General features: G+C 44.8%; 1 protein-coding gene across 2 annotated transcripts in view; it reads left to right on the top strand.

Annotated features, from left to right (window-relative positions):
- CRMP1 (collapsin response mediator protein 1) overlaps positions 1-24,846 on the top strand; it is a 126,728-nt gene that overhangs the window by 51,289 nt on the left and 50,593 nt on the right. For both annotated transcript variants that reach the window (XM_029591239.1, XM_029591229.1), the window contains exons 3-6: positions 2,126-2,310; positions 3,441-3,605; positions 15,622-15,683; positions 16,829-16,909. In XM_029591239.1, the coding sequence (XP_029447099.1) occupies positions 2,126-2,310; positions 3,441-3,605; positions 15,622-15,683; positions 16,829-16,909 (493 nt within the window). The remainder of the gene's footprint in view (positions 1-2,125; positions 2,311-3,440; positions 3,606-15,621; positions 15,684-16,828; positions 16,910-24,846) is intronic.

Below are 24,846 nucleotides of genomic sequence, written 5' to 3'. Positions count from 1 at the left end.
GTGGAGCTTTAATGTATGCCCCATCCAAAGTTGGAGATATAGTGCTGCTCTGCTGTGTCTTCCATAATCTTGCTCTACGCAATGGACTACCAATGGAGATACTTCCGGATCTACCCCTGGTTTCCCCATGTGCACCTGCACAAGCTGAGGACACCGTGCTGAGTGTCAGCCAGCTTTGGCAAAAGCTTATACAGCACTACTTTGCCTGTTAGGCTTCACCTACCCCATCCCTTTCTAGGGAAGGAAGGCCAGTAGAGTGTTTACTACTGCTCTCCTCTCAATCATCTTTCTTTCTCTCACTGCTTCTCTTTCTAGGTCAGTGTGTAACAGAAAACATGTATGCCTACTTAGGATTCCTCTTGACAAAGGAGCAGTAGACTGTACTTGAAAAACAGTAGTGAAAGTAGCGTAACATCAAATACATGTGGCTGGCATTATGTGTTCTGCCTGTTAGTGAAACAAAAAGAGGCATGTGTCACACGAGAGTTTGTGTATGACTGCCAGCACAGTGTACGTAGCTTGGCCCAGCTAGCAGCATTTGGCTTGGCAGTCCTCCCCAGCGGACCCCATCCTAGCCCTCACATGTGTGTGAGATAGTGCCAAGGGTGTGATGGGACCCCAGCTGGGCCTCGAGCATAGAGAGCAACAGCTCTAGAAATGCTGGTAGAGACTTGCTGGCCTGCAAGCAGCAGCCATCCTGCTCATGGCCAAGAGAAGCAGTTGCTCGGCAGGCTGAGAGTACTGCCCATCCCACTCACGGCTGAGAGGATTAGAGACTCAAGCGGTAGAGGCTCGGTGGCCCACAAGCAGCGCTAATCCTGCTCGTGGTCGAGAGAAGCTGAGACTCAGTGGGCCGTGAGTAGCCTCCATCCTGCTTACAGCCAAGAGAAACTTCTGTTTGTGTATGTGTGTGAGTTAGAGGAATTTTATGTGAACGAGATAGCAATGGTGCTAGTGAGAGAAAGGGAGGGAGCCTGTGTGAGTGCATGTGTGAATGAGACAAGGAACCTAGGTGTGTATGAGGTTGGGGCCAGAGCTGGGGCCAGGACTGGTGGTGGTGGTGGGGGGGGGGGGGAGGCAGAGTGGGCACAATGCAGAAAGTTCGCTTAGGGCGCCTATTACCCTTGCACCGGCCCTACTCTTTCCTTCTTATCCTTGCTTGCTAGGGAATGTACAAGTAGGTTTACCCTTTGTGCAAACATTGTGGAAGGTACAATAAATCTATCATCAAACGTCAGCATGGGCAAGCTAGTAGCTCCCTATTGTTATAGATAGAGTGAGGATGATCCAAAATGGTTCAGGATCTGTACCAAACGTTTTACGAGATGAAACTGAAGGACCTAATATGAACAGTTACACTGTAGAGGAGAGGAAGGACAGAGGGGGGGATAGGATAGACTCATTAAAAAACCTCAGAGATATAAATAATTCGCAAGGAGCAAATCTTTTTCATTGGAAAGGAAATTCTATAACCAGAAGTCATAATATGAAAATCAAAAAGGGTAGAGTCTGGAATAACATTACAAAAACATTTCTTCACAGTAAGGGTGGTGAATGTATAGAATAGCCTCTCAGGGAAGTGGTAGAGACAAAAGCTGTGACAGAAATCAAGAATGCATAAGATAAACACAGAGGATTCTTAGTTATAAAGGAGTGGATGGGAAGGCAAAGATCAATTGGGAATAAGGCTATGCAAGAGGAATGAAATTGGGTGGACTAGTTGGGCCTAATGGTACTTATCTGCCATCATATTTTACATTTCAGTGATATTTCTTTAAAATCTCACTTTCAGTGCTAAAAATGCAATAATTGCAGTTTGCTATCCATTAGGATTCATTATTTTACTTTCAGACTTTTATATTTTGGGTCAAACTGATTCCTCAGAGGCAGAGCTGTGCAAGACCTGTGTTTGATTCACAGGTCTGACTCCTGCTGCTCAGATCTAGGAAATGAGAAGCCCAAAGGAGCATAAGGAAGCTCCTGGTACAACCCTTTACCCCTTTGCCCCCAACAACAAAACAATCACATTTTAATAGTTTGCTATTGAGGTTAATTCTGTGCAGATTCCACGTTGCATTTCAGTTTCCTCAAACAGAATACAAAACGATATATTTGCTCTCTTTAGACAAATAGGAGAGAACTTGATTGTTCCTGGTGGAGTAAAGACCATTGAGGCAAACGGACGCATGGTGATCCCTGGAGGAATTGATGTAAACACTTACTTGCAGAAGCCATACTTAGGGATGACAACACTGGATGATTTCTATCAAGGCACAAAGGCTGCTTTGGCAGGAGGTACCACAATGATCAGTAAGTACCAAGTCATCATGCTACCTCAAGTCCGTTTATAGCCATCACATGATTCAGATTCTTACACAAGGTGCCACTAATTCATTAAAATAGACAGAGTAACTTTCTCGTGCAGAAGAGAAACCATGGGGAATATCTTTGGATTTCTGGTGTGGAACTGACAGTTACAGCCTTTGAAGTGCTTTTGCTTCAGTTGATTGATATTTTTTGCTAGTAGAAAAAGTAATATTTTAAACATTTAAAGTTTGAATCATTATTACTCTTGGCTGCCTGTTTAAGAAACCAAATATATTTTAAGGTCTCTGATTATAGTTAAAGTGCAGTATGCAGTATTTAGAACCTAATTCAAGGGTTTACAATGAGAACTACAAACAGGTCTGGTTTTGAAGATATACACAATAGATATTCATCAAGTATATTAGCTGACATGGGGGGGGGGGAGGGGGGTCTAAGTACTTTTCATTTGCATACATTGATTATTCTGAAAACCAGACAGGACCAGAGTTGAAAAACCCTGACCTAATTCTATGTTATCATGAGAATACGGAACTATTGAAGCAGGATAATACATTTTGATAGCACTTAGAAATCCTGGACTAGACTCAGATCTCATTAAGATATAAAGTTAGCTTGATTGTTTAGGGGTACATACGTTGAGCTATCCTTGTTTTGAGGATATTTTTGTAGGATTTCTCCATCTACTGTTTTTCAGCCACTCTTTCTCAGTCATGTCACTAACAGGTAGTCCTACTTTACTCTTTGCTACATAATTATTGAGTTGCATGCATTTATTGGTAAGTCCCAGGAAGCACTGTTTCCAAAGGGTGTGCTTGATGTGATTCCAACTATCAGCTGGGAAGAACAACTATATGGAAACTGAGATTAGATTAATCTATAGTTATTTATAATGATGTAGCGGGACTGACTAGGATAGAGACTCTCCAAAATATAAAAGGAAGATACAAATTTCAGGAGAAAATAAAATGCAGAAAACTTGCTTTTCGGAAAAGGCTAAGACATTTTAACAACTCTTTTTTGTTCTGTTTATAAAAGGTACTGCTTCTTTAAGTAAAATGAAAGGTTACCTGAGATTTTAAGGGCATGACATTTGAGCATTTTTTGCATTTCAGTTGATCATGTGGTTTCTGATCCCGGATCCAATCTATTGACCTCATTTGAAAAGTGGCATGAGGTAGCTGACACCAAATCCTGTTGTGACTATTCTCTCCATGTGGACATCACTAACTGGTATGAAGGGATCCGAGAAGAGCTGGATATACTAGTGCAGGATAAAGGTTGGTAAGAAACATGCCCCCTCCCCCCATAAAGAAACAATAATTTAAAACAAAGCAGGAACAATTTACACCTTTGTGGAGGTATGTATGCTTCATGCAGGAATTTGTGTACTAGAGAGCACAAATTAGTAAGGGCGAGTAGCAATAAAACTTTCAGTTTATTTTGTGTTCTTTATTTTCCCCATTTTTATATTTTATTTCATTAGGTTTTCTTTTGTCTTTAAACTTTGTTTGTTTAATGTGCACTATTTTGATTTAGTGCACACTATTTATGATTTAGTGAGTACTACTTTCAATTTAGCATGTACTATTTGAGTTGTAATAGAGCACATTAAATTAGTCACACTAAATTGAAATAGTGTGCACTGAACAAAACATTTAAAAAAATTAAATATGAATTTTTTTTTACCATTTCAGTTTAAAAACAATGTGAAAAAAAGGCAATATCACTGACATTGCTTATGTAATTAAAACAGAGCAAATACACAACTGACTATCTTAAAGGCAATGCTCTTACAACCATGCCCAATAGAAATAGACAGTTGATGTAATTCTAATTCAACCTTATAGAAAATGATCACTCCATCACCTCATCATCTCTCTCGTCTGTTGAATAAAATAATAATTCTTTGGCCAGTTTAAATACAATAATGGTAAGTCTGTCCTTGATAACCAGGTTTGAGTCAAAAATAGTAAATCAATATTATCATCCAATAAATAAGAAGAAATTGTCACATTTTTTCCTCACTGATTGGGCATTTATGTACTCAACAGATAAAGTAGTAAAGTGCGATCCTAATTGATTATTATAGACAGAACATAGAAGATAAATCAGCGTCCTTGCTTTGGTAACCAATTTAGGTCTAGGATAGTAACCTAAATTATACCTGCCTTGACCTTGACAAATTTGAATCAAATTTGGCATCATATATCCTGCATAAGCAAAGCAGTCAATGGAGTAAATAAAAGCTGCAACTAACAGCAAAAATACCAGTGAAGATGCCAGGAAAGTGGCCAGCAAAGGGTCATGGCCCTTTGCCATTGCTCTTCACCAGCATCCTGCTGCTGGCGGAACCGCCTGCCACCTTCATTTTTATGGTTACTGTGGGCTTGGAATGATGATTTCAGTTGTGTTGGGCAGGGTTTCACCCTTCCTCCTCGGTCCGGTGTGTGGTGGCATCAAGGTGGCTCAGTTCATGGGCCACTCAGCAGGCATGATAGTGGATTCATTTACCAAGACAGCTCATTTAATAGCCACTACCAGTCTTCCCTCTTTTCCTGACACTGCATACCTACTATTCCAAGAAGTAGTGCATCTGCATGCATCTGCATGGTCTGTCATCTTATATTGTCTTGGATGGGGGCTCCCAGTTCATTGCATGCTTCTGGCAGGAGATTACTAACTTTTATATGTACAATTCCATTTATCTTCACCATACCATCCATAATCTGATGGGCAGACAGAATAGCTAAATCAGACTCTAGAATAGTACCTTTATTGTTTCTGTACTTTTCATCAAACAAACTGGGTAAAGTTACTCTCTGTGGTGGAGTTTGCTTATAATAACTCAAAGCATTCAGCAACTAAGGCCTCCCCATTATTCACAAGCTATGGTATCCATCCTTTTTTCCAATTGGGGGGAGGCTTGGCAGTCCAGAAACCCTACAGCAGTGCAGTGGCTAAATGCCTTAACAGAGGTACATGTGCAAGTCCAGCATGCCGTGAATTGGAACGGGTTGAAGAGTTGCAGAAAAGATTTGCTGATAGATGATGCCAGGAAGCCCCAAAATTCACAGTAGGGGACAAAGTCTGGGTCTCCATGGGGAACATAAGAGTTGAAGACCCTCAAATAAACTCGTTGAAGTTTCTGGGACCATTCCTGATTCAAGAACAAATAAATCTTGTGGCATTCAAACTTCAGCTTCCAGCAACTTTGCACATCCATCCTGTATTTTATGGGGCTCTTCTAAGCCCTACAAACCTAATCCCTTTCCAGGAAGTTGGCCTCCTCCTCCAGTACCAGTCATAGTGAAAGTGTTATGAACTGCGCTGCCCGCGGGTCCCCCCGCGAGCAGGCTCACTCACCCTCGTTGTTCTTCACCCGACGCAGCTGGTGCCGCCAGCGTCGGGCCTCCCGATGCGGCTGGAGCCTCGGGCTGAAGTTCCTTCTGTGACCCGGAGGCCGCCCTGCTTCGCCCTCTTCACCACGGCCGGAGCCGCGGACTTTCCTGGTCATCTTCGCGGCCAGGGACCGCCGCCGCCGTCAGCGTCTCCTTCACGGCACTAGGCCGCAAGCCCCGGTCCCATCTGGTGGCTGGAACCGCCCCCGGGGCTTCCTGCAGCGGATGGAGCCACTGCCGACGTCTGGGCCTGCTCCTCAGGCCCAGCCCTGAGTTTACATGATGATGCTGCGCAGGCCGCTGTCCACGGTCCTGCACAGCCCTGCTTCCTGCTTCCTTAGTCGCCGGCGCGTGCCTCTCTGCTAGATTTAAAGGGCCAGGCACAGGAAGTGTGCTGGCCCCACCTAGGGAGTGGACTTCCTGCTTCAGCCCTATAAAGAGCTGCTCCGTCAGTCTGTCTGTGCCTTGCACCGGAGTGACTTCTCTCTGGAGGCTCCTGCCTGCCAGAGCCTTGTAAGGTCTTCTGTTCTTCGTGGAGCTCCTCGTCTCGTCTGCCTTCATACCACATCTTCGTGTCTTGATGTTTTGCCTGAGGTCCCGGTCCATGTCCTGATGTCCCGACATGATCTTCCACGTCCTGATGTGCCTGCCTGTCTGGATGTTCTTCCCTGCGTCTTCGTCTGGTGCTCCTGAGCCTTCCGTTCCTGTAGAGCTGTGCTTCTCGGATGATGTCGTGCCCGAGAATGGAGTGGCCTGCAGGTGGGATTTGTCCCTGTGCTCATGAGCTTCTGTTCCCGCCAGCCATAGGTGGATCTTTGGATTACATCGGCTCCATGGAGTTCCTCCTTGCCTGGGTCTTCCCTGCGCTTGTACCGCTCTCCTCGTGGTCCGTGACCAGCCTCCTAGGGCTGTGTAGGGCGCTCAGTGGGACAGGGTGGTCCACGACTCAGTCCCGTGGGTGGGCTGAGTAGGGCGCCCTGAGAGACAGTGTCAATGTCCTTCCTCCCAGCTGTCACCAAGTTCCTAGTCTCACCTGTGATGCCGTTTCATCAACCCAAGTGTCTTCGTCCGTGATGCCGTTGTATCAACCCAAGTGTCTTCATCTGTGATGCCGTTGCATCAACCAAGTCTTGTCTGTGATGCCGTCACATCATTCATCGTCCTGTCTACGTGTCAAGGCCTCCGTCTGCCCTCAACCTCAGGCCAGGCCTGCTGCTCCATGCCGATCCTAGCGGCAGGTCCGAAAGGGCTCGGAATGGTCGGAGGACCATTCACATTCCAACATCAACATGTTGTTGGCCTTGGGAGCTTGCAGGCCTGGTGGAGGGTCAGTCTGTCAGCCATGCTGGAGCACGCCGTCAACCCTCGGTTCGGTCCTGGACGCGTCTGGGGTCGGGCTGAGAACCAAGGGCACACTAAACACCCCCTTCTCAACAGAAAGGGCACAAAAAGTTCATTTTTTATTAGATTCTGGATGCTGCATTATCTGGTGGACTGAAAAAGGATATGACCCTGATTAGCACAGATAGGAACTAGCCCAAAATGTACATGCAAAGAACTGATGATCAAATTTTACCGAGAATATTATACAAGAGGCAAATAATGAGAGAAATATTAATGACACATTAGAACAAAATTGATCACTCAATAGTTTCAAGCAGTCTAATTTCTTTTTTAAATAAGTAAATATAGACCATCAAAATAATGCTTCAGACAGCATGCATGAACTACCTATACTGTTACGTCTAGTTTATGGCAGATTTCAATCACTTGGTCTTATATATTTTTTAAGAATATTCTACTATTGCACATAAAAACTTAAAAGAATCCTCAGAGAACATTATTATTGAACCTAAAAAATATGTATGATTGCTTAACTTTTATCAAAGCTGACCATCTCCAACAATTGTCCAGCATTTCAAAATAACCTTTCTTCATCAGGGGTAGCATAGATTGTCTAGAATTTCTACTGGTTATTGGCTGTGCTTAAGACATAGTCCAAAAATATCTTCTAGAGGGACAAACTTTCACCTAAATATAAGAGTTCAATGTTCTCTAAAGTTCTTTGAAAAGACATCACAAGTCTTGTTTAGGCATATTGACGTCTGTGAAGCCAGGCTTGATTGCGCTGCTTACTCTCTGTATTGTTGTAATGAGGATTAGCGGGGCATCTCAAACTGATGGAGGAGGCTTAGAAATGCTGACCGCTCCTGACAGCCAGTCAGATGTCCTTTACTGTCCCTGTTTGCTTTGTTTCTCTGGATTGATATCTGGGTGAAGTAAACAAGACATGGTGTCTTTCTCTAGTTTGCCATGCTTGTCTAGAAACTTTTAATTTGTTCCAGCCTTCCTTCCTCTGTTAGTCCTGTGGGAATTCTATGCTACTGCAGAGTGCAGAATTTGTGTTGAATTCCCCTCCTGTGCAGCTGAGTAGAAATTCTGTTTTCTGCACAGAATTTGGCAGGCCCTAGAATGCCATGAATAGAGACCATCTCATTCACAGCGAAGATGGTGCAGGCTCCAGCATGCCTCGAACGGAGCATGTCCCGTTAGCGACGAAGATGAAGTTGGCCTAGATGTGCCAAGAGTGGAGGCTGACCCACTCGCAGTGAAGAGGGAACATGCAGAGGGAAACTACAGGCCGGTTAACCTCACCTCGGTGGTGAGAAAAGTATTGGAGTCACTGCTGAAGGAAAGAATAGTGAACTATCTACAAGCAGCAGAATTGCTGGACCAGAGGCAGCATGGTTTCGCCAAGGGAAGGTCCTGTCAGATGAATCTGACAGACTTTTTTGATTGGGTGACTAAGGAATTGGATTGTGGAAGAGTGCTCGATGTCATCTACTTGAATTTTAGCAAAGCTTTTGATATGGTCCTGCACAGGAGGCTAGTGAATAAAACTAGAAGCTTGGGAGTGAGTGCCAAGGTGGTGGTCTGGATAGAAAACTGGTTGAAGGACAGAAGACAATGTGTGATGATAAATGGAACTTACTCGGAAGAGAGAGTGGTGATGAGCAGAGTACCGTAAGGGTTGGTGTTGGGATCGGTCTTGTTCAATATCTTTGTGAGCGACATCGTGGATGAGATAGAAGGTAATCTTTGTCTGTTTGCAGATGATACTAAGATCTGCAACAGAATGGACACGCCAGAAGGAGAGGAGAGAATGAGACAGGATTTAAGGAAGCTGGAAGACAGGTCAAAGATATGGCAGCTGAGATTCAATGCCAAGAAGTGCAGAGACATGCATATGGGGTGTGGAAATCCGAAAGAAATGTATTCGATGGGGGGTGAAGGGCTGATGTGCATGGAGCAGGAGAGAGACCTTGGGGTGATAGTGTCTAACGATGTGAAGTCGGTGAAACAATGTGACAAGGCGATAGCTAAAGCCAGAAGAATGCTGGGCTGCATAGAGAGAGGAATATTGAGTAAGAAAAGGGTAGTGATTATCCCCTTGTACAGGTCCTTGGTGAGGCCTTACCTGGAGTACTGTGCTCAGTTCTGGAGACCGTATCTCCGAAGGGACAGAGACAGGATGGAGGCGGTCCAGAGAAGGGCGACCAAAAAGGTGTATGGACTTCATCAAATGCCTTATGAGGAGAGACTGAAGAATCTAAATATGTATACCCTGGAGGAAAGGAGGAGCAGGGGTGATATGATACAGACCTTCAGATACTTGAAAGGTTTTAATGATCCAAAGTCAACGACAAATCTTTTCCATTGCAAAAAAATCAGCAGAACCAGGGGTCACAATTTAAAACTCCAGGGAGGAAGACTCAGAACCAATGTCAGGAAGTATTTCTTCACGGAGAGGGTGGTGGATACCTGGAATGCCCTTCCGGAGGATGTGGTGAAGACTAAAACTGAGAAGGATTTCAAAGGGGTGTGGGATAAACACTGTGGATCCATAAAGTCTTGAGGATGTGAATGAAGAGAAGAGGCATGGGGGTGGCTTGTGGGAATGACGGCTACTACCTGGTGATTAATACCCTTATTCAATAAACAAACACACGGCTAATGTGATTCCAACATTGCTCTATGCTTCAATGGCAAGAGGAAATGTAGGACAAAGGATCTGCATTCATTCACAAATAAGCGTGGGAGTAGCTTGCTTGTTGCAGTGGTTACTACCTCAAACCAATTAAGCCTGATACTTCACTTTGAATATATATATATATCGCAGCTTACTGGTTCAATGGCAGGGAGGAATGAAGATAGGAGGATTTACATTCAGACAACTACCAACAAGGATTGAATTGCATAGTCTGGGTAAACAATTAAGCGTGGGAGTAGCTTGCTTGTTGAGGCAGTTACTACACTGAACCAATTAAGCCTGATATTTCACTTTGAATACATATACAGCGCAGCTCACTGCTTCAACGGCAGGGCGAATGAAGAAAATAGGATTTATAATAAGACAGCAACCAACAAGGACTAAATTGCACAGACTTCTGAGACAAATAAGTGTGGGAGTAGCTTGCTTATTGTGGTGGTTACTACCCCTAACCAATTAGGCTTGATACTTCACTTTTATACAGCTCCAGCACTGCTCTCTACATCAATGGCAGGGGTGGAAGGAAATTAGAACCAAAAAGTTACCAATAAGGACCTGACCTCAACGGTCAGAGTAACAGATAAGTATAAGAAAAATAACTGTGAAAGCTTGCTGGGCAGACTGGATGGGCCGTTTGGTCTTCTTCTGCCATCATTTCTATGCCCCGACATGTTACAAGTGTGTGTGTGTGTGTGTGTGTGTGTGTGTGTGTGTGTGTAAGGCTGCGAGCCTGGTGTGAGAGAGAGAGCATGTGTGAGAGTACATGGGTGTGGGTGCCAGAGAGAGGGAGCCTATGTGAGGAGATTGTGAAGGAGTCTGTATCTGTTTGAGAGATTGGGAACTGTGGGGGTAAAAAAGGGACTGTGTGTATGTGAAGATGCTTGTTTGTGAGAGAGGGAGCTATGTGAGGGTATATGTATGGGTAAGAAAAAGAGACTGTGTGAAGGGATGTGTATGTGTAAGAGAGAGAGAGAGCCTATGTGTAGGAATGTGTGTGTGAGAGAGAGGAATCCAGTGTGCAGGTGTGTGTGAGAGAGAGAGAGACATAGGGATCCTGAGTGAGGGTGTATACATGAGAGAGAAAGGGAGCCTAAATGGGTGTGTGCAAGAGAGAGAGGGAGCCTGTATGATGGTGTGTGTGTGTGTGTGAGTTTGTGTGTGAGAGAGAGAGAAGAGAGAGGGAGTTTGTATGAGAGTGTGTGTGTGTGTATGTGTATGTATGCGAGAGAGAGGGAGCCTGTATGAGGGGATGTGTGTGTGTGTGAGAGAGAGAGAGGGAGCCTATATGAGGGGGTATGTATGTGCACTAGAAAGAAGGAGCCTGTGTGTGTGTGAGAGAGAGGAGGAGGAGAGGGAACTTGTGTGTGGGGCAGTACTGAGAGAGGGGTCAAACTCTGGGAGTGGAGATAGAGTGGACAGGATTGAGCCTAGAGGGGGAGGTGAGAGATAGTGGCAGGTGGAGGAGTGGGGGCCTGAGAGGACAAAGTGAAAGGAGACTGGCCAGGGGAATAGGGAGAGAGAGTGGAAGAGACACAGTGAACTTCTAGGGAAATTCTGCTCAAAATATTTAAAACTGCATCTTTAAGTAATAACTTTTTTCTGTATTACATTTTAAATGAATTACTTAAAGAATGTGTTATTTTGACCAATATAAAGTTTGCAGAATTAAATTTTTTGTGTGCAGAATTTTACATTTTTTGTGCATAATTCCCCCAGGAGTACTCTGTGGTTTGGTTTCCCCAAATCATAATGCTTAATTATTAAAGGACTTTGATGCATATTTTGGGGGATCTAATTTCACCATCTAAGAAGTGAGATAAAATCCTTTACATAAGAACATAAGATATGCCATACTGGGTCAGACCAAGGGTCCGTTAAGCCCAGCATCCTGTTTCCAACAATGGCCAATCCAAGTCAGAAGTACCTGGTAGGGATGTGAATCGTTTTTTGACGATTTAAAATATCGTCCGATATATTTTAAATCGTCAAAAATCGTTAGGGCCACGATACAATACCAATTCCCCCGATTTATCGTTAAAAAATCGTAAATCGGGGGAAGGGGGAGGGCAGGAAAACCGGCACACTAAAACCCCCTAAAAACCACCCCTGACCCTTTAAATTAAATCCCCCACCCTCCCGAACCCCCCCAAATGCTTTAAATTACCTGGGGATCCAGCGGTGGTCCAGAACGGCGGCAGTCCGGAACGGCCCCCTCAATTGAATCCTTTTGTCTTCAGCCGGCGCCATTTTGCAAAATGGCCGCCGCAAAATGGCGGCGGCCATAGACAAAAACGATTCGACGCAGGAGGTCGTTCCGGACCCCCGCTGGACTTTTGGCAAGTCTTGTGGGGGTCAGGAGGCCCCCCCAAGCTGGCCAAATGTTTCTGGGAGTCCAGCGTGGTTCCGGAAGCGATTTCTTGCCGCAAATCGTTTTCCGTACGGAAAATGGCGCCGGCAGGAGATCGACTGCAGGAGGTCATTCAGCGGGGGTTCCGGACCGCCGCTGAACGACCTCCTGCAGTCGATCTCCTGCCGGCGCCATTTTCCGTACGGAAAACGATTTGCGGCAAGAAATCGCTTCCTGAACCCCGCTGGACTCCCAGAAACTTTTGGCCAGCTTGGGGGGGGCCTCCTGACCCCCACAAGACTTGCCGAAAGTCCAGCGGGGGTCCGGAACGACCTCCTGTGTCGAATCGTTTTTGTCTATGGCCGCCGCCATTTTGCGGCGGCCATTTTGCAAAATGGCGCCGGCTGAAGACAAAAGGATTCAATTGAGGGGGCCGTTCCGGACCGCCGCCGTTCTGGACCACCAGGTAATTTAAAGCATTTGGGGGGGGTTCGGGAGGGTGGGGGATTTAATTTAAAGGGTCGGGGTGGGTTTTAGGGGGTTGGCTCACGATTTTAACGATTTTTCACGATATTTTTAAAACCCAAACGGCAACAATACGATTCCCTCCCCCTCCCAGCCGAAATCGATCGTTAAGACAATCGAGGACACGATTCACATCTCTAGTACCTGGCAAGTACCCAAACATTAAATAAATCTCAAGCCACTATTGCTTATTAATTAAGGGGCGGATTTTCAGAGCCTTGCTCGCCTAAATCCGCCCAAAACCGGGCGGATTTAGGCGAGCAGGGCCCTGCGCGCCGGGAAGCCTATTTTACATAGGCCTCCCGGCGCGCGCAGAGCCCCGGGACTCGCGTACGTCCCGGGGTTCTCGGAGGGGGGCGTGTTGGGGGGCGTGTCGGGGGCGGGGCCGGAGCGCACGGCGTTGCGGGGGCGTGTCGGCAGCGTTTTGGGGGCGGGTACGGGGGCGTGGCTACGGCCCGGGGCGTGGCCGCGCCCTCCGTACCCGCCCCCAGGTCGCGGCCCGGCGCGCAGGAGTCCTGCTCGTGCGCGGGGATTTACGCCTCCCTCCGGGAGGCGTAAATCCCCCAACAAAGGTAAGGGGGGGGTTTAGACAGGGCCGGGCGGGTGGGTTAGGTAGGGGAAGGGAGGGGAAGGTGAGGGGAGGGCGTTAGAGGATTCCCTCCGAGGCCGCTCCGATTTCGGAGCGGCCTTGGAGGGAACGGGGGTAGGCAGCGCGGCTCGGCGCGCGCCGGCTATACAAAATCGATAGCCTTGCGCGCGCCGATCCAGGATTTTAGTGGATACGCGCGGCTCCGCGCGTATCTACTAAAATCCAGCGTACTTTTGCTTGAGTCTGATGCGCAAGCAAAAGTAGGCTGATCGCGCTTCTTTTAAAATCTACCCCTAATAGCAGGTTATGAATTTTTCCTCTAGGAACTTATCCAAACTTTTTTAAACCTTTTTTTTTTTATTGTACACCATGGATTGTATTTCTTCCCTTTCAGAATGTCTGTAAATGGAACAATTAGGTTGTAGAATAACACTTTTTCCAAAAAGAAAGAGAAAACATATTCTGAATACTGAGAAAAAGTAGAGACCAGCACAGTGACCCTCTTGCCACAGTATAATCAAGGGTGTCCTCTCTGAAGATCCAAAAAGGGTGTTCCCTCCAAAATTGCAGGGTCTCTATTTTCACCTTGATTAAAGAGTGCTTCATCCACCAGGGGATTCACGTGCCTGCTACTCATAATGGGAAATTTGGCCCTGATTGCCATTTAGTTTTAGAGATGGGTAAGGCAAAGTATGATGCCATTGGGATGGGGAAAGCATGATCTTTCTTCTTTAATTGTCAATTTGCACCCTAGCTAAGACAATTTTTAACACCAAACTTTTTATTTGAACTATTCACACAGCTTCTGTAAGAAGTAAGATGAGAGTTTGTGAGAGTTACAATACTGTGTATGTTTAATAGCACTTTATAAATGATAAATACTTGTAGTAGGAGGAGGAGGAGGAAGAGTAATTATAAATAATGCATGCAGTGCCTCTTGTTAAGCCTGTCCTATAAATATACTTTATATATCTCTATGATCATCATTTGAAACTAGTCCTGATAGAGCTGGGACAGCAAACTCTGGTCTCTGAGTGCCTTTCTGCTTTCCAGGATTTCCACAGCGAATATTCATGAAATATGTTCATCTACTTTTGATGCAAGAGCCAGGTTAATTTTCAGAGTTTGGCTATGGAGAGAAGGAGACCTCTCAGCAGCACTCAATAACTGAAAATCTTCTTCTCTGTGATAGAAGGGGCAACTTTCGATCTCCCCGTGGCGTTTCCCTTTAAAAATTCACCAGCCAACACACGCCACAAGGAAACCATCTCCCATGTACTTTGCAGGGACAAAATTCGTGGGGGGGGATGCAAGCGTAGGAATTTGTAAATTAAATCTCCATGCGTATTTCTGCTGGCCTGACTCAGCACTGCTTCATATTGCACCCCTCTTCCTTGCACGAAAGGGGGAGTGGGAATCAGTATTCCTAATAGTGATAGCCTAATGTGGAATAGGGAACAAGGTCAAAGGGTTAACAAAGTCTATGTTCTTCTGAGCAGTTTATCATGAAACTTGTAGTTTATAACAGTTTGTTTTCTCCCAATTTGCATCAGAACTGTCTGAGGTCCAGCTCCTATGTACTGTATACATTCAGGATATCAGTTAAGACTAGGAGACAACAGATGTGAGATGTAAGATTATATTGGCAAGTACATCTGCTGAGAGGTTCTTTCCTATCTCTAGAAAAGAGGCACTAATTTTAACGTAGAAGGTGAAAATCAGTGCTATCTTTCTGGATAAAATATTGCTGGTACTTGCAAGTTGCATGCCAGGTGGACTCATTACCGGCACATGCCCCCTAAAAAAAAAGCCCTGGTGAAAATAAAATATTATAAATCTTCTTTTGTCCAATGGAGAATCTTTTTGAAACTAGTGAATAGCCCTTTCTATTTGGTAGGTGAATAATGTACATACTTATGAGTGCTCTATAATTGTAGACTTCTGTAGGCATGTTTTTCAAGCATAAAACACAAAACTCTTTTGATCACTCCTGTGATGGCATAAAGATGCCACTTCTGTGCCTGTATGGATTCACAGACTATCAGAACAACATGTTTGACAGATCATCTTTTAGCTCAAGTTTTAACTTATTGGAAATTGCAAGGTTACAAATCAAAATGATTTGTCTGGTGTATCAAAAAGGAAGAATCAAGCGCAAGGAGTATTAATAAGTAACAATCAGAATATTAGAAAAGTAGTTTTGTATGTGCTCATAATGAAATTTCTTCTCGGTCATATATTCTCTTTTGATTTGTTTTTACAAATGGAAACTTAAAAGCTCATTAGTGTAATAATAATAATTATTGTTATCTAATATATTAAAAAATTGCATATTGCCCATGTTGATACAATCTAATCCACCATTTGTTCTATCATGCAACAGGTGTCAATTCTTTCCAGGTGTACATGGCATACAAAGATCTCTACCAAATGTCAGATACTGAGGTACAGTATTCTGCCTGCTCTCTTTTGTGAATGCATTTATGCACAAAAATAAAACAAAACAGGTTTTATGCATATAAATCCTTTTGAATATTTAGCCCTTCAATTGGATTCTCAAAATTTGTTATTAAAAGTTTCATTATACTGATCTGGAAAACCATGGGCATGAAATAGTTGGCTGAATTATTCATCCAGAGGAGTAAATGGTCACTTTAGAGATAATTTTCTGAAGGATTTAGAGCTATAAACCACATTCTATATGCGTAAATTGCCTTCTGAATATCAACCGGTGAGTTGTAAGGGAAAAACTATGTGGGAAACAATTGTATTTACTTATTTATTTGAAAGCATTTATTACCCGCCCTTCCTATGTTCAGAGCGGGGTACAATATAAAAAATATCAGACAAAAGAGAAGGAGGGAACGGGTAGTGCAGAATCTTGGGGGGAGAAAACAAAGAAGCATTGAGGGAGTGAGTTCAGTTGTACTAAGGGGTCGGGGGGGGGGGGGGGGGGGGCGGGGGTAGAAGACAAGGTAGCATCCTCTGAAATGGGACAGATTGAGGGTAGTCCGTTGTCATCTAGGTTGGGGAATGCTCTCTTGAAGAGGAACGCTTTTAGGGCTTTTTGGAAGAAAGTTCTCTCTCAGAGACATCTTGTTGCCTTTTGGAAGCTGTTCCATAGGAGTGGTCTGGCAGAGAAGAATGTGCGTTGTCTGGTTTCCTCGAGATGGCTGAGTTTTGCAGGTGGAGAATCCACCCGCAAAACTCCACTTACAGTAGGAGTTCTGGGGAGTGGAGCTAGGAACAAGAAAAGCATTTGCACAATACACGCACACTTTTGCCTTTTAAAAGAATCCATACGCAGAAAGTGAAAGATGCTGGGGAGCAGGTGGAACTTTCTGCATGTGTCCACTTGCATGCCAGCACAAACCAGGAGTTTTCAAAACAGACTTATTTGCAGAAGTCTACTTTGGAATTTCTGATACAATCTGTTGAAAATTAACCTCCCTGTGCCTTGCTCAGATTTGACCAGAATTGAGCCAATATGTGGTGGTGCTGCATTAAAAAGGGCAGGACAAAATGAAACAAATAATGCACATTAATGCTATCTTCATTCACGATCTCTCTCTCTGCTCTCAATTCTTCAGCTTTATGAAGCCTTTACCTTCCTAAAGGGGCTTGGGGCCGTGATCCTGGTCCATGCTGAAAATGGGGATTTGATAGCTCAGGTGAGTGACTGATTTATTTTGACGCCTTTCTCATAGCATTGATAGAGGTGAAATGCAAACCAAAGGGATCCATAGAAATAAAGGTCAGCAAACACGCTTTGGATAATACATTTCTTAATTGGACTAACCTAAAACGTTTGTGACTAATTTTCGAGAACTATGTTGCATTTATCAGGTCAATGTAGAATATGAAGGGAGCATTTGGGTCAACTTTCAAAGGGTTTACATGCTTAATTTTGGGAGTTAGGCACCTAATTAGCCCTTTCGAAAATCGACCAGGACCAAGCGCCTAAATAGAGGTGCCCAGCTGGTTGCAAACCCTGCTGGTAGAAAAGAGACCCACATAGTGGCACAGGAAAGGCCTCAGTTCTGGTGGAGCTCCCAACTTCATCCATGGGGTGGGAGGTTAGGGAAGGAATATGAAAAGAGATGGTAGAGAGGGGAGGAAGGGAAAGAAGGAAAGGGGAGGGGAGGAGGCTGAGATAAGATGGAAGGGAATGGTAGAGAGGGAAAAGAGAGCAGGGGAGTGAAGGGGAAGGGAAGGCTGACTTACACACTCCTATATACTCAAACACACCACACCCAGTTACTCGCTAATGACCAATCACACACACACCCTGCCCACTCAGTCACACTCACCCCAATCCATTCATTCATGCACACACACCACACACACATACACCTCCACACACAGACTACATCTATAAACTTGTTGACACGCACCCACACACAGCCCCCACCTTCAACCTACCTTCCACCCAGGCATCCCACCCACACCCACTCTCAAAATATCTAATTTGGATACTTGAATCTTATATAGATAAATGTGCCTTTGTGTCATGCTTTTAGCATGCATTTTCCAACCTGTTGAAAACTGACCAATAGTTTTCAAAAACCGGTCACAAATTAATTTAGGATAATAAAAATGTCATCTACAACTTGTTTTCTGTTGACATCAATTTCTATGTATCCAAGTAGATTAACACAGCAACCAAACTATTTTAAGCAAAAGGGAAAAATGGAAATATGTGTCTAACTGCTAGATATAGATCTAATGCATACTAATGATTGTGTTTATTCTACTGGACATTTGTCAATGAGAATTCAATGTGGTGATTCAGTCATGATCGAACTTCTCTTCCTGCATCATGTTCAAGTGGCCACAGTTAAGGAGAACTGTCTCTAATGTTCTGTGTTCACTGGAGGGTTAATGAGGTTAGTCTGTTTATACATTTATATACTATTAAACTACTCGGGTTTTCTGCACTTCTCCTGCAGGCATCCACCAGCCACATATGAAATAAGTTTCCTTTCTCTTTTGACTTTTTACTCTCCTTGCCCCATTCCTATGGAAAAGCCATCCTTTTGAAACATGGAATACCCCCACTCTCACTTTAAATGTAAATGTAAAAATAACTTCTTCCACTTGAATTTACCTAATCTATCCACCAACATTTGCTTTGTACCATAACACCTGGCATTTTATCTAACAAGGGTGACATTTAAACAATGAGGGCAATTTTCATATATCTGTGGGTAGTTGCAAAGTCTGTTGATATTTTGCCATGCGAACTCTGCACCAGTTCTCAGTGGGAAAGTACCATTTATGTACTTATTTGTTTATTTCTAGAATTGATGCAATGCCTCTCCTGTTCAGATCTAAGTGACCTAAAATAAAAGAATCATTCACAAATGAAATGCAATTACTATTAAAATCTTAACTAATCCTGATAAATTAATGTCTCCGACACAACAAATTAAATGACAAGGAAAACAGAAGCCATATTCAGAGATCATATTAAAAATTACACCTCTTTAAAAGCATCTGTAAAAAATAGGTTTTACAGTGTTTCCTCAAAAGTAGTCATTGCTGGTCCTTAACTGTTTAGACAAAGAATTCCACACCAGTGGCACAACAAAGATTTCTGTGCATTTTACTTCCTTTAATAGTTGAATATCAAAAGGTGGCATCTTGTGTATTGCAGTTGCTTATTTCTGACAGTTTAAGGCAACAAAGTAAAATCCTGTTCATATGCCAGATCAGTCTAGACAAGTGGGTTTTGCAGCCCTACCAGCAGAAGGAGGCAGAGAATAAAAACTTTTCAGGCACTGCTACTTAACTGAGAGTACCTCCTGCAGTCCCTCAGTATTTCTCTGTCTCCTGCAGATAGTAGATGTACAAACCTGCAGTTTGAACTTTAGTTTAAAAAAAAAAAGGAAGATAGATAGGAAAAGAGAAGATAAGAAAAAGTGAAGACTGGTGCTGCCAGAGATGTTAGGTTACTTTGTGGGCCATCCCTCTGCTTGAGAAGGGCAAGCATGGAGGTTGGTAATCCCTAGCCAAGCTCAACCCTTGATTTCCAGGGGGAGGGAAAGCCAGGGGTCCTGGTTCCTTTGCTTCTCCTGAGGCCTTCTCATCTGCCCTGTCAACTGGACCAGCTGAGAGCACCCAGAAACAGGAAAGTATATCTTCCCTTTTTCTATCTGGGTTGCTCGATGGTGGTTACTTAAAAAAAAAAAAAAAAAAAGTGTTTCTGCAGGCCTTCTTTCGGTGGTTGGTGGTCGGCTCGGTGGTGCGGTTAGCCTCAGGGATGATAATAGACATGCGTGCGACCTGACTGTAGCACCCGGGGCCAGGACAGCGTCGGCAGTAGAGTTGCAGTTTTTTCTCCACGATTGGGGCAATTTGGGTTGCAGGCCAGAATGCAATTCATGACGCCTCCCATGGAGTGTGGGAATGTTTGTTGGGCCTGTGGTGTGAGGTGATCACACTTCAGTAGGGCCTTGCTATGCATTGGTTGGGCCTCTGGAAGTGAAAGGGTCTCAGCAGATGGATGCTGCATATGGTCAGCAGGCCCCATTCAGGAGCCCCTGGGTGGGGGTTTGAAGGAAACGGTAGCCATTTTGCTTCCTTGTGGCAGGAAGCCTGCAATGGATAGGGTGTTCAGAGACTCCCCTCCACCACTCTCTCCAGTACAGCAAGGGTCTGGAGAGGATAGAGAAGAGACAGGGGAACAAGAGAGGACCTGGTGGATAAGGAAGCCAGTGGATCTGATGGATTTTCTGTAGATTTTGTGTTACTGCTACATGAAGCTTATCTCACTAAGAAAGAAGCAGTGGGTAAGCGATCAGCCACCCTGAAGTCCCAGAGCTTGTCTAAGAAGTTGAGCTGAATCACCCCCAAGGTCGGGGGACATTCTTCACCTGCTGGGCCTGGGATGCTCAGCGGGGTTGGAGGATGACTCTTCAGAAGGTTCAGAGCGAGACATTCCTCAGGAGGATTTGTGAGATGATCTGTGTGCTGATCCTGCTACTGCTCCAGTAGGCAGTGACTGATGCGGAGGAGTGGCCTCTCACAGAAGGGGACGACCCTAGGGTGGTGATATTGTTCCGTAAGGAGGAGTTGCAGCCTTTCATTCCTCAGGTGCTTGAAGAGCTGGGGATCAAGGTCATGCAAGAGGATTTGGACAACAAGAGTGTGAACCTGGTATTGGATGTGCTATGTGGGCCACCAAAAGCTTTCCCATTGCTGAAGAAGGTGAAGAAGCTGATTGATTGGGGATTTTCCTGAGGCAGGTCTGAAGGTGGCCAGGACTATGGCCAGGTTGTATCCCTTGCTGAGGGACACTTTGGAGGTTTGGAAGCTAGCAAAGGTACATGCAGGTGGTGTCTGCTGTGACTAAGAAGATGACCATTCCCATGGAAGGTATAGCGGTGCTAAAGGATGTCCAGAACCGGAAACTAGAGATCTTGTTAAAAAGGCTGTTTGAGGTCTTGGCTCTGAGGTCTGTGCTAAGTCTAATGCAGAGAGCTTATTTGTGCTGGGTGCAGAAGGCGCAGGAGAAGGCATCGGGGGGCCTCTGCTGATCCCAACCAGGAAGCTCAGTTGGAGGTGGGGATGACCTATGTGGCGGATACCCTGTATGATATGGTTCGGATGTCAGGCAGGAATATGGCGTACATGGTAGCCACCAGGAGACTCCTATGGTTACGTAATTGAACAGCGGATGTGTGGTCAAAAGTGTAGCTTTGTAATCTGCCCTTCAAAGATAAGCTATTATCCGGGGAGGATCTGGAGAAGATGATGAAGCATTTGGCAGAATCAAAAGGGAACAAATTGCCTGAAGATAAGAAAGTGAGCAGTGAGACCTTTCTGTCGCACCCTCGCTTATGGGAAATGAGGTTTTGCTCCAATGGGAGTTCTCTGGATCCATTCAAAAGCAGGGTTCAAGAAGAAGTCCTTTTGAAGGATATGTAGACTGGCCAGAGATAGCTACAAATAAGGTTCCAGATGTGCTAAGTCCGTCCAATGAAGGTGGACTGGTCCACTCCTCCCTGGAAGCTGTCAGAGGAAGGTTATCTTGCTTTTCTGAGAAGTGGGTTCTGGAAGTGATAAGGAATGACTATGCTTAGAATTTTCACGCCCCATCAAGGAAGCCTATATAATGTCCCGTTTCACTTCTCCCATCAAGCAGTTGGCAGTGCAGGACATGCTACTAAGGCTGCAGTGCTTGGAAGCCATCATTCCAATTTCTCTGGGAGAACAAGGTTGAGGAAGATATTCTGTTTACTTTGTAGTTCTGAAGAAGGAGAGTACCTTTTGGCCCATTCTAGATCTCCAGAAGGTCAATACATTTTTGTGGGTGCTGCGCTTTCATATGGAGACACTGTGGATGGTGATTGCAGCGTTGTGCAAGAGAGAGTTTCTCGCGTCCTTGGATCCAACGGAAGCATAGCTGCACATTCCCATCTGAGCAGACCATCAAATGTTTCTGCACTTCACGGTGCATTTTCAGTTTTGAGTGCTTCCCTTCGGGCCGGTGACCGCACCAAGAATGTTCATGAAAGTGATGGTGGTGGTGGCAGTGGAGGCAGCCCTCAGAAGGGAAAGGATGCTAGTGCATCTGTACCTGGATGAATGGCTCCTTCAGGTGAAGTCAAAGATGGAGTGTCGCTGTTCCATATGATGAGCAATGGAATGCCTAAGGTCCCATGGTTGATTATAACCCTGGTGAAGAGCCACTTGGAGCCATCTCAGTTGTTGGAATATCTGGGGACTCGGTTTGATACAGAGTTAGGCAAGGGTGGTCAAGTTGCAGGTGCAAGTTGTTTGGCTGCTGAATCTGTTGATTCCCAAAGTCTGGGATTATTTAGAAGTGCTAGGTTCCATTGTGCCTACACTGGAGTTGGTGCCATGGGTCTTTGCTTACATGAGACCTCTCCAGAAGGCACTCTTTTCCAGCTGGAATCAATTGTCGGAGGAGTTTCAGCTACCATTGCCACTCCAGGGGAATACAGATCCAGTCTCTTGTGGTGGCTGTCACATCCCAGTTTGGAGAAAGGAGTGGATCTAGAAGTTCTCGACTGGGTGGTTGTGACCAGAGATGCCAGCCTCTGTGGCTGGGGCATAGTATGTCAGGAATCAGAGGCCCAAGGGCAGTAGTCACCAGTGGAGATATCCTGGTTAGTCAACCATCTGGAAACGAGAACGGTTCACAAGACATTACTTGTCTTTCTTCCATGGAATCACGGGCACACGATGCCTGTATTCTCAGACAATGCGATGACGTGGTCTACATCAATCATCAGGGTAGAACAAAGAGTCATTTAGTGGCTCAGGAGGTTCAGGAGCTCTTTGCCTGGGCAGAAAGTCATCTAGCAGTACTAGCAGCTTCACACGTGGTAGGTGTGGACAATGTACAGGGGAATTATCTCAGCAGGCAACAGCTGGACCCAGGGGAATGAGAGCTATCAGCGGAGGCCTTTTCCCTCATTCAGCACAGGTGGGGCAAGCTCCAGTTCAATCTCATAGCAACTTGGGAGAATGCAAAGGCAATCAGATTTTTCAGCTGCAGGAAGTAATTCAGCTCCGAATCAATGCTCTGGTGCATCCAAGGCCAGTGAGACTTCTGCTGTATGCATTTATGCTGTGGCTGCTCGTATGTCAAGTACTACTTTGCATTGAACAGCATCCAGGAAGAGTGATTCTGATGGCACCAGAATGGCCACGCCATCCGTGGTTTATGGATCTGATTCAGCTGGCAGAAGATGATCCCTTCTGTTTAAGCCACCTGCAGGGATTGCTTTGCCAAAGGCCCATCTTTTTGGCATGGGCCATCCAGTGCTCCTACCAAGTGACAGGGCCAGTCAATGGCATGGATACCCTGTCACATGCTAAGGGCAAAGGGCCATTGGCGCCCTTTTGATTAGTGGCAGCCAACAGTCCGAGCATGGGAGATCAGTCCCGGGACCCCCGCTGGACCACCAGGTACTTAAAAAATTTGGGGAGGGGGGGGGTTTGAGAGGGTGGGGGATGCGAAAGGATTAAATTTAAAGGGTCGGGGTATTGAGTTTTTTTTCGACACGACACAGCCAATTAAAACAGCTAAGAATCGCGGGAACAAAGATTTCCCGCAGTTTTTACCCAAAATCAGTACCAGAAACGAGTCCGGTACCGATTCACATCTCTAGTATACAGTGCCTTCCTTTTTACCCAAAGTCATATCATCCTTTAATCTTAGCCAGATGGCAGAATTACCTGGCTTTCTGCATCTGATGTCTGATTCGCTCCATGCAAGGGAGCTTCACCTTTTGCATGTGCGTTGGGTTCTATTGCGGTATCTCAAGGTTACAAATGATTTTTGGAGTTTGGACCATCTCTTTGTTTTATCCAGTGGAGCAAAGAGGGGTTGCAAAGCGGCTAAGAGCATGATTACAAGATGGTTGACAGAAGCAATATTTTGGCCTATAACTGTAAGGGTTGGTTGGTCCCGATGAGGCTGCGGGTGCATTCTACTAGGGTGCAGGCAGCCTCCTGGGTGGAGTGCAGTTGGTTTCTGTGCAGGAGATTTGCCGAGCAGTGACTTAGTCTTCTTTGCACATTTTTACTAAACATTACCATTTGGATGTTTGGGCTCTGGAGGAGGCCACATTTGATGAAAGTGTGTTGCATGCCGGTCTTTCAGGTTCCCACTCAGTAGTATAGAGGGTCTTGGGTACATCCCACTTGTCTGGACTGTTCTGGGGTATGAACAGGAAAGGAAAATTGGTTCTTACCCATCCCCTTATTGTTGCAAAAGACCTTTCCCACTTCTGAATGCTGCTGGTGATACAGAATTTGAATTAGTGATGCAGAATTTGAACAAGATTGTACATAGTTGAAGCAGTTTTGGGATTGGAAGTTTTTTATTACCCTAAGTTGAGGGTTCAGTTTTGTTGGGGGTTACAACTTTAATCCTCAGCTTGCTCTAGAGGGAGAAATCCTTGGAGTTTGGGAAGAAGTCATCTTGGCTTAGATACAGGTCAATATTGAGGGACTGCAGGTGGAAGTTTTGGTTAAGTAGCAGTGCCTGAAAAGTTTGTATCCTCTGCCTCCATCTGCTGGTAGGGATGAAAAACCCACTTATCTGGGCTGATCTGTGATATTCCAGGAATGAAAATTAGCAGGTAGAAACCAATTTTCCTATTCTCTAAATACAAAATCTTGAAACATGAAATAGCCACTTTCAAATGAATGTGGAAAGAGACAGGTAACCAATGAAGGTTATCTACTGTGGAGTGATATGTTCATGTGACTTCAATCCCAATAAAATAAACACAACCATATTCTAAACATATTGTAAATGACCCAGGTATGCCATATATACTGAAAAGCATTACAGTAATCTAAATGGCTTTTAATAATTGCATGCATTATAATCACCAAATTGTCTCTAGATAAATATGGCCAAAAATTTCAGATCAGTCTAAAAAGAGGATGTCATAGCATTATTGATGTGAGAGTCAAGGATTATCCCAAAACCTTTACTTCAGCTTTTGTGGATAAAACATGGCCATGAAAATAAAAAGTTAAAGCAGAAAGATTTCAGTTGGCTTTCCTTATCCACAGAACATCAGATTTTGAAGGGTTAAGGACCAATTTACTCAATGAGATCCAA

This window comes from Rhinatrema bivittatum, chromosome 1, assembly GCF_901001135.1.
Source record: "Rhinatrema bivittatum chromosome 1, aRhiBiv1.1, whole genome shotgun sequence".
NCBI classification, from domain to species: Eukaryota; Metazoa; Chordata; class Amphibia; order Gymnophiona; family Rhinatrematidae; genus Rhinatrema; species Rhinatrema bivittatum.
This window is presented reverse-complemented; position numbering and strand designations above follow the sequence as displayed.